Source organism: Apaloderma vittatum, unplaced genomic scaffold, assembly GCF_000703405.1.
Source record: "Apaloderma vittatum isolate BGI_N311 unplaced genomic scaffold, ASM70340v1 scaffold26538, whole genome shotgun sequence".
NCBI lineage: Eukaryota > Metazoa > Chordata > Aves > Trogoniformes > Trogonidae > Apaloderma > Apaloderma vittatum.
In genome coordinates, this window is record NW_009731646.1 from 58,885 (window position 1) to 70,960 (window position 12,076).

Genomic DNA, 12,076 nt, shown 5'->3' on the forward strand with positions numbered 1-12,076 from the left:
CCTCTCCCACAAGACATGCCTTCTCCTGTGCACCAGCACCCTGTGAGCTTCCACACAAGGGATGGATATGGACCTCAGCCTCAGTCTGGACCCACTGAAGCTGAGAGATGGGAGGTTCCCAACCTCTCTGGTCCAGGGCTGACCCAATCACCAGGTCTCTGCAGTCTACGCTCATGCTCGCTGCCCGGCACAACCAAACCAGGCTGCACCCAGCATCTCCCCACGTGCTGGCCCTCGGAGTGTGGGAAAGCCTCAATGGGACAGGAGAGGGTTAGAGGGGGTTTGTCCTGGGGATCTGCTCCCAGAGGTGCTGCAGGAGCTGAGACTTACTTCAGGGAGAGCAGGACTTGATTTTTTTTCAGCGCGTCAGCCAGTGCTTTTGCTCCGGTGGGGCCGATGGAGTTGCTCCGCAGGCTGGGGTGAGACAGGCAGAAAAGCCAAAGTTAGCAAAGCCAGAGTGGCACGTGCCCGGTTCAAGCCAAATGCCTCTGTGTGGCACAGTCTCAGACACTGCTGAGGTGGGACATCAGGCTGGCAGCTCACAGGAGTTACATTCACCTCTAGAGTGGTGGTAGCTTTGGGGACTGGGGACCCTCCCCAGCTCACTCAGACTGGGGATCTGACCCCGTTGCAGCCATGAGAATGGTTCCCGGTGGGGAATGCATGCAGGGCAGGAGGTGGTGAAGGGGAAACACTTACTCCAGCACTGTCAGGCTCCTGTTCACCATCAGCGACCTGGCCAGCGCTTTGGTTCCCTTATTGCTAATCTGGTTTTCAGCCAAGCTGTCCAGAAAAAAGAAAAATTGGGTGTTTTTCAGGGGGAGAGAAGGGTTTTCGCAGCCCCTGGCATGTCTCAGGATGTAGCTGGGATGGTTGAAAAAAGGAAAGCCATGGGGAGCATTTGGGTTTTGGTACAATCATGCAAAGTGGTGGATGCTCCAAAGTCTGCTCTTCTAGGGTTGACACCAGGTAGAGAATTGTATGAACAGTGGGAAAGGGGAGTTTCTAGACTTAAAATTCATTCATGTCCTGAAAAGGGAGCTCAGATCACTGCATGTGGCACTCTGCACAGCCACAAAGAAGGGCCAGGAGGTGAGGAAAGTGGAGACCCATCTGCCCGGGGTGAGGCATCTCTCTGCACGTCTCCTCCACACAACTACTGTATCCTGCAGAGCCTCATGTGTCCAGCAGATATGACCTTGGGAAGCAGTTTGTTGGGATAACCCATGGATTTCTACACAGATTTTTAGAAGCAGGGAAGAGACAGTAGTCCCAGGAAGGCTGGGCATGATAGCCTGCCCAGCCACTGTGAGGACACAGGGTAAGGTCACCATGCCTGGGTGCAGGGGATCATGTGGGGCTGTCCCTGTCACTAGGCACACTAGGGAGCCAGTGGGAGAGATGTTCCTGAAGGACCCTTACCCTGGTTTTAGATGCCCCCAGCTCCACTCTGCATCCCCAGGAGCAGCCTGCCTGCCCTGGGTCAGGACCTACCTGAGCTTCTGGATCTGGCAGTCCTTTACGCTCAGCACACTGCCCAGCAGCTCCATCACGTTGTCCCTAAACTGGTTATTATCCAATCTGGAGAAGATACAAGGAAAGAGCAAAAACAAATGTTTGGAGAACAATGTGGAGAAAGGACAATCTTCTCCTGACATCTGCCCATCACAGGTGGAAAAACTCAAGAACAGAAGCAGAGCTGACCCAGTGCCGTGCCCAGGGCAGCTCTACTGATGGGCAACGGTGGTGGGCCCACGTCTCTCATCAACACCTGGGATTTTGAGTCACAGCCTGCTTCTCCCAGTGCAATCCAACCAGGACTCACCTGAGGTTGTGGCAGAAGAGCAACTGGGAGAGCAGGCTCTTACAGATGCTGTAGGTGAGGCAGTTGGAGAGGTTCGTCTCCTCCATGCAGACATCGGAGACCTGCAGGAGATAAGCCAGGGCAGAGCAGTTCACAGGGGTGAGCATCCCAGCCAAGCTCTCGTTCTTCATTGCTTCTTCCACGGTCTTAGCGATCTCCATGTGCTGAATTTCATACAGGCAGTGCATGGTGTTAACTGCCCGCGAGGAGATGACGTAATCGGTGTTCAGGCAGCCCTGGAGGAAGCTGATTGCTTGGCTCCTGAAGCTGTTGTGTTCATCCTTCACCAGCAGCCACCCAGAGAGCAGCTTGTTCACCTGCGGGGAAAGAAACCCAGAGAGGAAACGCACAAAGATGTCCAGATGCCTGTCCTCTGTCTGCAGTGACCTCTGAACAGCACTCTTGAAGTGGTTGAGGAAACCCAGCTTGGGCCAGGACATCCCGCTCTCTGTGAAGAGGTCAAATATCGCCCGCTTCGCCGCCGTGTAGTAATAAATAGCTGCTAGAAACTCCTGGATGGTTAAGTGGGAGAAGTAGTAGGCTGTGAACGACTGCATCTCGTCTCTGAGTAGGAGTTGACTGTACAAGCTGCTCTGCAGCAGGGAAAGGTCAATGCCGTACGCCTTCATATCCTGCTCGTAAAACACATATTTCTTTTTGAGCAGCCCATAGAAGGCCAGTCTGCCCAGGCTGCCCACTATCCTCTTGCTGTTGATCACAGCCTGCTCAATCCTGAGAGTTTCTCTTGGTTTTTCTGGATGGCTCAGAGCCATTTTAAAATAATAGGAGTAGATTTCTGACAGGGTCTTGGGGACAGTAGTTGTTTCTTGGAGTTGATGAGTGCTATTCTTTAGGTAATGACCGATTGAGGAGCCAGAAATCCAGCAAAAGCCAGGAATGGTGCACATGGCGTGTAGTGACCTGTTAGCCCTGATGTGATGTAGGACTTGGCTTGACAGGTCTCTGTTGTCAAGGAACATCTGGTCCAAGAAGTCCTTCATCTCTGTAGCTCCAAAACCGCGTATTTCTGTCATCCGGTCAACAAGGCCACTGGGGATTTGGGTGGCTGCTGTTGGCCGTGACGTGACCCAGACAGAAGCTTCCTGCAACAGGTTGCCACGTATAATGTTGGTGATCAGATTGTCCACTTGGATCTCCCTTTTGGGATCGGTGCAGACTACTGTGTTGGAAAAATCCAAAGGAGTCTTGAACTCATCCAAGCCGTCAAGGATCAGGAGGGTCCTGGCAGCTCCTGCCGAGATGCAGTTTGGCTCGGTGATGTGAGGGAACGCCGAGCAGATGAGCCTCTCGGCAGAGAGCTTCTCATAGGTGTTGAGCTCCCGGAAGGTGAGGGGCAGCACAAAGATGATGTCTTTGTTGATCTCCCCCTTTGCCCAGGTGTAGACAAACAGCTTCACCAACGTGCTTTTGCCAATCCCGGCCACTCCAATAGTGACAGAGATCCGAGGTGGGATGCTGACCTTGGAGAGAGGCAGGAAGAGCTTCTCCAGAGGAATGCTCTTGGATGCATTTCGTAGGCCTTTGGTGGTTTCAATCTGCAGGATGTCGTGCTCCTTCTGCTGGATATCAGTCAAACCTTCCACCAGCAGCAGGTTCGTGAGTCGATGGAGGGGACCTGTCTCCAAGCCATTCCCATAGTAGCTTTGGAGGCTCTCCAGGTGCTTCTGCACCATGGGTTCTGCACAGAGAGAAATTAAATGGGGCGGGAGGGGGCAGTGAAGGGGAGAATATTAACCACAAATGCAAATGAGAGATGCTGCTTCCATTTTTCTGCCATATCCATGCAGAGGGGAAACAGCACAGAGCCCTTATGTCTGGGTGGGAAGGTACGTGCCAGGGTCCCAAGGGAAGACCTAAATGGCCCTGACCAGCCTCACCCATTGGTCCAGGAGCCCATTTAAGCTCAGCCCTGGGCCTTCCTCCAGGGACATTCCTTCAGGCCCCTTGCTGGCCTCAGCACACCTCTCTGGGCAGCCTGAGGAGTCTTTAATCTCCCCAAGGTCCAGATCACACCAGTCACTCCCAGCAGCTGGGCTGGGAACAGGAGGATGGCAAGAGGAGGACGGCCAGGCATCCCTGACCCCATCCCTTGGTGGCTGCCCCAACTTCGGGCTCTCCTTGCAACCCTCTTGCCAGGGGAGGTTTCCCTGCTTTCTCTCCTGGTTTGAAGGCTCCAGCCTTGGCTGATGTCTGCTCTGGAGGAAGGTCTCCGCCTGGCGGAGAGTCTTTCTCACCCCCTGGCTGTGTCTTTCCCCAGCAGAGACCCTGAGATGGCACCGTCACTCGCATGGACACTCTTTTGGAAGCTGCCACTGCTGCCAAGCTCTGTGCACATCTTGGGGTGCTCCAGCAAGCACCCACAGCCAAGACATGCATGCAGACACCCCTCATTGGGTCCAAAGTGGACTGCCTACCATAGACAGTGATGTGAAGGTAAAGCTGGGAGTTGGTGGTCTCAATGAAGCTCTGCAGGGATTGGGAGGCGTAGCTGCCCTTGCCAGCCAGGACGTCCACCACAGCCCTCACCTGCTCGGGCAGGGAGCTGGCCTCCTGCACTTGGCCGGCCTCCTCTGCTGTGAGGAGGTCCAGCCTCCGCAGGTAGCAGATGATCTCCTCCAGGAACTGCGGTGAGATGGACCTCACCAGCTGTTTGCGGTAACGATTGATCCAAGCCTCTGTGAGAGAGGAGTACAGGAGAGAGTTGAGTCTTGAACAAGCCCTGGGTGCCTTGCTCAGGGGTGGTGGGGAAATGCAGCAGTGGAACACCCCATCTGACTCTGAAGGTAGCAGGGGGTAAACTAGAGCCCTCCAAAGCGACCTGCCAAAGTCCTGCTTGAGAGGACGCCCTCCCAAAGATGTGGCAGGCTGTTCTGTTACGAACTGTTTGGTCAAGGCAGCAGCTATTGAAATGGAAGTCAAAGAAAATGAAGAATGCAACCATGAAATGACATTTCATCCTGGAAACCAAGCCCATGCAAGGTCATTTGTCTTTGGAGACAGCCACTCCCCCTGCATCAGCACCAGCACAGCTGATACTCCAGACCTTGGAATTGGAACCACTGTCAACCCTCACACCTTGGTGCCCCACCTTCTCCCATTTTCTAATCTGAAATACCCCTGAGATTATGGATCTCCAGCTCCCAAGCCACCACTCACCTTCCATTAGAGGCCTCCAGTGACATGGGTGAGCCCTGGGCGAGGAGCACCGTGTTGGCAGCAGCACAGCTGTCCCATGGACTGCCCCACGTCACCCCAGCCAGCTCACAGCAACAGTTGGGGCTCCTTAGCCTTTCTCCATGTTCCTGGTGGAAAAAGAGGAAAAGCATCAGGAGCAGTGTGGGAGGGAGCTCACCTCGAGCTAACGCTGGCTTTGGTTGAGCCAAGGGTCCATTCATCAGCTGTTGTCTAAGACCCGAGACCCCAGTGTGGTGGACCTGGCAGGAGCAAAGCTGGCGCTATCACGCTGCAACATCTTTGCCCAGACCTTATACACCACAACCTTGGTGCCTTCCCCACCACTGCTTATGCCAGAGCCTTTCTGGGGCAGAGTCATTGCTTTAATTGCCCTGACAATGCCCCCATGCCATCCGCAGGTCACCTGGTGAGCACCTGAATGCCACCACTGTCACCAGAGAGGACAGCAAGGCTGTGAAACACTCATGCATTTTCCTCCTCTGTGCTCTGAAGGAAGCTGTGGGGCAGCCAGCAGACTGATGAAGGGCTTGTTTCGGTTTTGAACCCACCTCGCCGCCGTCCAGAGCCTCCGTTGGGGTTTGCTTGAGCGTGGCCAACACCACATCCTGTTGCACGGCTCTGTAAATGCTCCACTTTCGGCAGCACTGGTGAATCATCGCCCAGAGAAGGAGCATCTACCTGCTCCCTCCCCCTCAGCTGCTGCCAAACCATGCTGTGGGTTTGGTGTTTTGTTTTGAAGAGGCGTATCCGCTCACTGAGGCCAAAAGGTTTCAGAGCAGAGATGGAGTAGGGGAAGCCTCCACGCTGGAGAGCGCTCCCAGCTTCACCTAACTTAGGAGATGGCACTGTGCTAAGACCTCTCCAGCAGCCCCGAAGTCATCTCTAGGATCTGGCCAGGTCCAGGTGGGAACTTCTAAACCCCAGGGGCTGTCTGATCATGGCAGCAGGGCAAACACGGTGTCCTGGTGCCCTGGCCCGTGTCCTGGCACAGCATCCTTTCCTCAACTCCATCTGGCCCACAGGATGCTCTAGATCCATGCAATCTAGACCCAGGTGTGCCAGTCAGAGGCACCATGACGAGGTCCCTGCCCACAGGCAGCATTGCCTTTGCCCAGACCCACTCCTGAGTGGGCACTGTGGGGGCTTTGGTGTAGCCTCACCAGCAGGTGCAAGTAACGCACTCTTTGGTCAAATCCAACCTCTTCTAAGGAGAAAGCACAAACGTAGCTTGACCAGGGAAACCTGGTAGAGTTTCTGGTCCATGGTGCAAGGTTAAGGTGTCCGGAATATCTCTATTGCAGACTCTTCTGTTCATCCTCCTGCCAGCAGACCCATGTTGAAGTTTATTTCTCCCACCAGAAATCACAAGGGCTCAGCCACCAGCAGCAGCCCGGCTGCAGGAGGGAGGACCAGGCACAGCATCTCCCAGAACCGAGTCCCTCACAAACCCCCTTGGCTGGATCTGTCATCGAGACCTCTTTGCAGCATGTCCTGTGGAGTGAGGTAGGTGTCCAAGAGGCGCTGGGTGGCAAGGCAGGAGCCCATCCCCGCCTGCTCAGCTGGTTTCACATGTGGCTTGGACAAGCCTTCATAGGGGTGGGCATTTCTGGGTCTGAACCCCCAACCTTTCCCTCCAGGAGGGAAAGCTGGGTCCTTCTGCTCTTCCTGGGCTGGCCAGCTCTGACCCCGCCCTGGTTTCAGAGGTGGCAGAGGTCCATGTTCACCTGGCAGCGATGGTGGCCCCATGGCAAAGGTCTTTTCTCCGTAGGGGGAGCAGCAGGGCTGTGACAGCAAGGCTGTGCCCCCAGGCAGTTGCTTGGTCAGTTAAGATACCATCAATTAAAAGAGCTTGGTGAACAACTCATGGGAAATTTTTCATCCTTTGATGTCTTTTTGTCTCTAACTGGCCTGGAAAGTTCAATTAAGTCTTTGCATGCAGCAGTCCCCAGGTCTCTCATCTTTGCTGTGCAACCAAGAACACAGCCAAAATGAAAGTGGGCTTTGCTGCTTGCAGCAATATTCCCCGCATCCCTTCCTCTGAAACACAGCCAGCGAGAAAAAACCCTTTGATAGGGGGAAGCCTGCTCTAGCACCAGAGATTATTTGATGGTGTCCTCTGGTGCTACTTCAAAATGTTACCCTGATAATGGAAACCAGCAGCCGTGGCTCAGCTCGTGCAAAGGCCTCTGACAGGGAGAATAAAGCAGCAGAAGAAATAATGCAGTGGCTGCAATTTTTTTCTCCTTCCAAAAGGAATGCTTCAGGTGCAGCTCTAGGACCACTCAGCGATGCTGGAGGCTGTATCCCAGGAGAGCGAAGGGCATTATCTACTCATTCAGGAGCTGCCTGAAGAGTTTGGACCAGGCAAAGCCAATCTCTGTAACCCCTACTGAGATCCGAGGTGTATCCAAGATGTGACCCAGCCTGTCTGGAGGCTGCCAGGTTAAGTTTTCTTCTGGAAGTGTCACACTTCCCAGTGCCTGAAACTGGGAAGTGGCACCCATCCTGCGTGCATGGAGCTCAGCCCCAGGTTTGCAGCTCTTGCTTGGCCAGGATCAAGCAGGGACAAGTGCTGGTCCCTGCCCCACCAGCAGCTGGAGAAGCAGTGATGCAGCGATGGTTTGTGTCTGCCCTGCTGCCTGTGTCACGTGTGACACCGGGGTAAGTGGCTGGAGGGCAGGAGGCTGCCCAGCCAAACCAAGGAGTGGCGTCTGCAACCTCCAGTGAGGCAAATGGGAGGATTTTGTTAGCAAGAACTTGGCATGAATGTTTTTTTTTGCCTGGTGTGGGCCAAGAATCCAGCCCAGGAGAAAATCCTCCCATCAGATGCATCCTTCTAGCAGCTTCAGTCTCACATCCCACCAGCCCTGCGTCCCACCACGCATTAGCAGAGGGTCCCTGCACAAAACACATCAGTGCCAGAGAGTCACAACCACCGTGCTGGAAGGTCCCTGGCTGTGCACAGACACTCCTCTACCAAACAGCCTCTGTGGTTTTCATCACCTTGTGTCCTGCTCCAAGATCCAGACTGCCTGGCATCAGCACTGGAAAATATGAACGTAGTCGAAGCTGCCTCTGCTCATCTCTGGCTCTAGTTACATACGTGCGCTTTTGCTCCTGGAAGTTCAACACAGACCACAAGAAGCTCTGCAGGGCTCCCGAGGTGAAGAAACAGTCCCAGGATGGCCACAGCATAAAGGTGGCTGGAGACAACAGGTATTTACTGCTTCTCTGCTCTACCTGGGCTCTCAGATCTTCCTCCTGCGAGGGAGTGGCTTCAGTTTTCATACGGCAGCTGTTCCCTTCTCCCCCCAGACAGATCCATCACCCTGACCTTTGGGATGTGCTGAGGACTCAGCACTGCCCCGCAACAGGAGCCATCGCAGCCGCCGCCAGCAGCGTCACAGCCACGTCGGGCTGCGACACTCCGCAGATGGAAATCCGAGGTCATCACCTCGGGACGACTCATGGGCCATGCCAGGGGACACCTGATGGCACCTCGAGCAGAGCCCTGAGGACCTGACCTGCTGTGGTGGGCAGGGGACAGGGCTGAATTGTGCCTCGTCTAGACAGGCACCAAAGTGCTGGGCAAGAGCGCCTGGACGGCTGCAGCGACCCAAATAGGGAAAACATCAGAAAATGGGCTGGTCTGCAGTATTTACATTTGTTTAAAGCTTTTTATATGAACTAATAATTGCATCATTAACGAGGCACTGACGGAGCAGCTAAATGCCCACTCCAGCGTGGTTCTGTGCCCCCAAACACACAGAAACCCTCAGCCTGACTGTTGCCTTCTCCCCATCCCATCACCGCGGGGTTTGCCTGTGCAGCCCGTTCCTCATAGGTCTCCAGTTTGGGGCGACGTGTCTTGGTGCAGCTCGAACCCCAGGAGCACAGCACTCGTCTCACTGCGGCTCTTCCTCCCCCAGAGATGGGAACGGAGAAAAAACCAGCCCTGCGAGACCGTCCCACCACTTCCTGGCGCGCTGGGTTTCCTCCAGCGAATCTCAGGCTCCTTTACCAACACACCTGCGGAGCTTGTATTTATTGCTCCTACCGTACATCCACCCTGAACCGATCCGGTTTCGGAGGTCAGTGAGCTGCCAAGCCAACATGTCTAGCCATTCCCTGCTCAGCTGAGAAAATCCCGAAGCCAGGATGCAGGCTGCCACCTTTTGGCCGAACGGAAAAGATTTCTCATTTTTAATTTAGGTTAATTAAGCAAAGCGATGAAGTATCTTCTGCATGATACCCAGTTATGAAACTTGCAGATTTGCAGGTAACTAATTTATCTAAGTTTACATATGGCTTTCTGTTATGGTCTTATTTTGGGGGGGTCTGGATTTAACGCCAGCAAAATTGATTGCAATTGCAGAGTGACCTCCTGTGCCAAATCTAACCACTACCAGGTTCGTTCTGGTTCTTTTTCTCCAAATTCCCAACCACAATAAAATGGCCAGACACAGTGGGAGTTAAATAGTGAATCCTGGAGGCGAGGAGCCCTGAACGACCCCCGGGCTGAATGCCAGCAGTCCCAATACCTAATCTCACCAGAAGAAAAAAACAACAAACAAAAATCGGTCTGCAGGTAATTCTAAATAGCTGAAAGTGAAGCTAGTTTCAGAGAGAAGGCTTCTCACAGGGTCCTGCTACCTCACAAGTCGCAAAAGGAAGAATGATTCTGCCCCGAGGACACTTTACCAGGGACGTGCACACAGCTGATTGAAAAGCAGATCCTCTCCCCGCAAACAGCTTCTGCCCTTCCCGCCTGCGAGGCCTCAGGACATCAGTGTGAAAATTGGGAAGGAGCTGCTGCCAGCGCCCCTCTGTCACCCATGCCAGCCCCGTCCGTTGGCAGTGGGGGATGCAGGGATGCTTACAAGTGTGGGACCCCACCCCTTTGAGGTCAGCCCCAGCTTTTGGGGGTTCCAGAGTGCCATGAAAAGCAGCTGCAAGTTTTCTGGAAAGAAATTTCCATGCAGCACAGGCATCCTTTGTGCTGAGGAATGACTGCCCCGAATGACACACAGTCTGGCCTCCCATAACCTGGGCGCTGGTGACATCTCAGTGTGTGACAGCACCCAGCTCCAGCTGCTCCTCTCCACGAGCAATCCCATGCCTATAGGATTCGTAGTGCCCCTAATGACCTTAGAGTGATTAAATAACAGCCGGATTAAGCCTAATACACTGACACAGCCCGGCCCGCCTCAGGCTCCATGCCTGCACAGCGCCTGGGTGTGCAGCCACATGTCCCTGCTGAGCTCCTTCACCTCGACCTGCTCCCACACAGCACAGCCCCTGCAGTGAAAAGAGCCAAAGAATGTTCCAGCTGAAGCTTTGGAGACCTCGGCGTTGCTGTTCTCTCCAGGAAGGCATGCTGGGCCCATTCCCTGGAGGAGGATGCAAGGGTGCAGCTCTGGGCTTCAAGGTCCATCAGTCGTGGACTGCCGAGAGACCCAGGACGCTGCCTTGCTCTTTGGTATGATTTTGCACCATGCCGCGGAGGAGCATGTCGCTAATCTCATTCTTTTATATTTGTGGTATGTACTGGGTTTCTTTGGGATGGTTTAGAAGTGGAATGAATTCAGCAGATGACATTAACATGACGGCAAAAGCTGATGCTGCACAAGGCAGTGAGGCTTTGCGCAGGCAGGGCACCCTGGCTGTGGCTGCCTGTGTCTGGGCAGGCGGTAGCGAGGCAAGGGGACAGAAAGTGGAATTTGTGACAAGTTCCAAGTCCCCTACAAGGTCCCACACTCACCTCCATCACTCAGGGCTCAGCACTGTGCACCACCACACCCGCTCCTGCCAGCACCAGTGGCCGTGCCACGCCGTGCTGCACTGCGGTTCAGTCACATCTTGCTGGTCCCGGGAACCTCTGCCCAACAGCTCCTGACCCTGCCACGTGTCACCCAGCGACCCCAATTCAGCAGCGAGAGGGCTGCAGCAGCTTGTCCCCATGCAGGAAGGCTGAGTGATGTCTCCCCTTCTCCCCGTACCCCTCCGGAGCAAAACTAGACCCACCAAAACCTTACCTCAGCCTTGTGCTGCCTTCCCCAGGTCTGCACGAGAGCCGGAGAGAAGAGAGGGCATCCTCGTCGCGGCAGGAGGATGCAGCCCCTCCGGTGGCCCCACTCAGCTGTTGTCACCCCAGAGCTTTGCTCCCTCCTCACCTGGATGCTCAAGTTTGAGGTAGAAAATGGAAGCCCCTCTGGTTAGTGGCCCCTGCCTTGGGGGACCCACGGAGGTGATGGGAACCCGCAGCCGGGGCGATGCTGGGGCAGCGGTGGGTTTTGCTTCCCCCCTGCTGCCAGTTCCAGCCCAGTGGCTTTTTCTCTCTTACGGTTCGCTCTTCGCCCCTTCCTGCGCGGCTGGTCTCATTTGATCTTCCTTCCTGTCAGCACAGGGCTGCAGCCTATGCAAATCAATGCGAGTTATCCACTGAAAAACAGCAGTGTGGGGTAACCGCCTGTAGCTTATGTGACACCCCCCCAATGGTGGGGTCTGTCCCAGCGCATGGCCACTTCCCCAGCTGTGGCTTCTTTTTGCCAGGAGAGCCACAAAACCAGGCTGACCAGCGTCCCAATGACACCAAATTCCCTCAAAGCAGAACCAGGAGCTCACCCCAGCCTGGGAGAACCAACATATATACCCCTCCTTGGCTGGCCAGGAGTGCTGGGGAGATCCCAGGGGAGAGCCTGGTGCAGGCTTTGCACCATTTGCAAACCATTTGCCTTTTGGGTCCCGTGTGGCAGTGTTTCCACAAGTAAATTCAAGAGATATCTTGAAAGAGCAGAAAAAAGTGGCAGGAATAAACTCTCCAAAAGCGTTTTTCTGCCAGTGCTGAAAGTTTTCTCATGTTATGAGTTGATCTCCACAGAGGTGGATCGATGGCTGATGGTTGATGACTGGTGGTGGAGGTGACAGTGGCTGATGGAGCTCTCACAGTGGAGAACTGGCAGGGGACTGGTTTGATTCACGTTCACAGTGAGCTGT

General features: G+C 54.5%; 1 protein-coding gene across 1 annotated transcript in view; it reads right to left on the reverse strand.

Annotated features, from left to right (window-relative positions):
- NLRC3 (NLR family, CARD domain containing 3) overlaps window positions 1-4,560 on the reverse strand; it is a gene marked incomplete at its 5' end in the record, with an annotated part of 8,545 nt that extends 3,985 nt beyond the window's left edge. Inside the window, 5 exons of the mRNA XM_009875275.1 lie at window positions 331-414; window positions 700-783; window positions 1,495-1,581; window positions 1,826-3,575; window positions 4,318-4,560. Coding sequence (XP_009873577.1) covers window positions 331-414; window positions 700-783; window positions 1,495-1,581; window positions 1,826-3,575; window positions 4,318-4,560 — 2,248 coding nt within the window. The remainder of the gene's footprint in view (window positions 1-330; window positions 415-699; window positions 784-1,494; window positions 1,582-1,825; window positions 3,576-4,317) is intronic.
- Window positions 4,561-12,076: the final 7,516 nt, after the last annotated feature.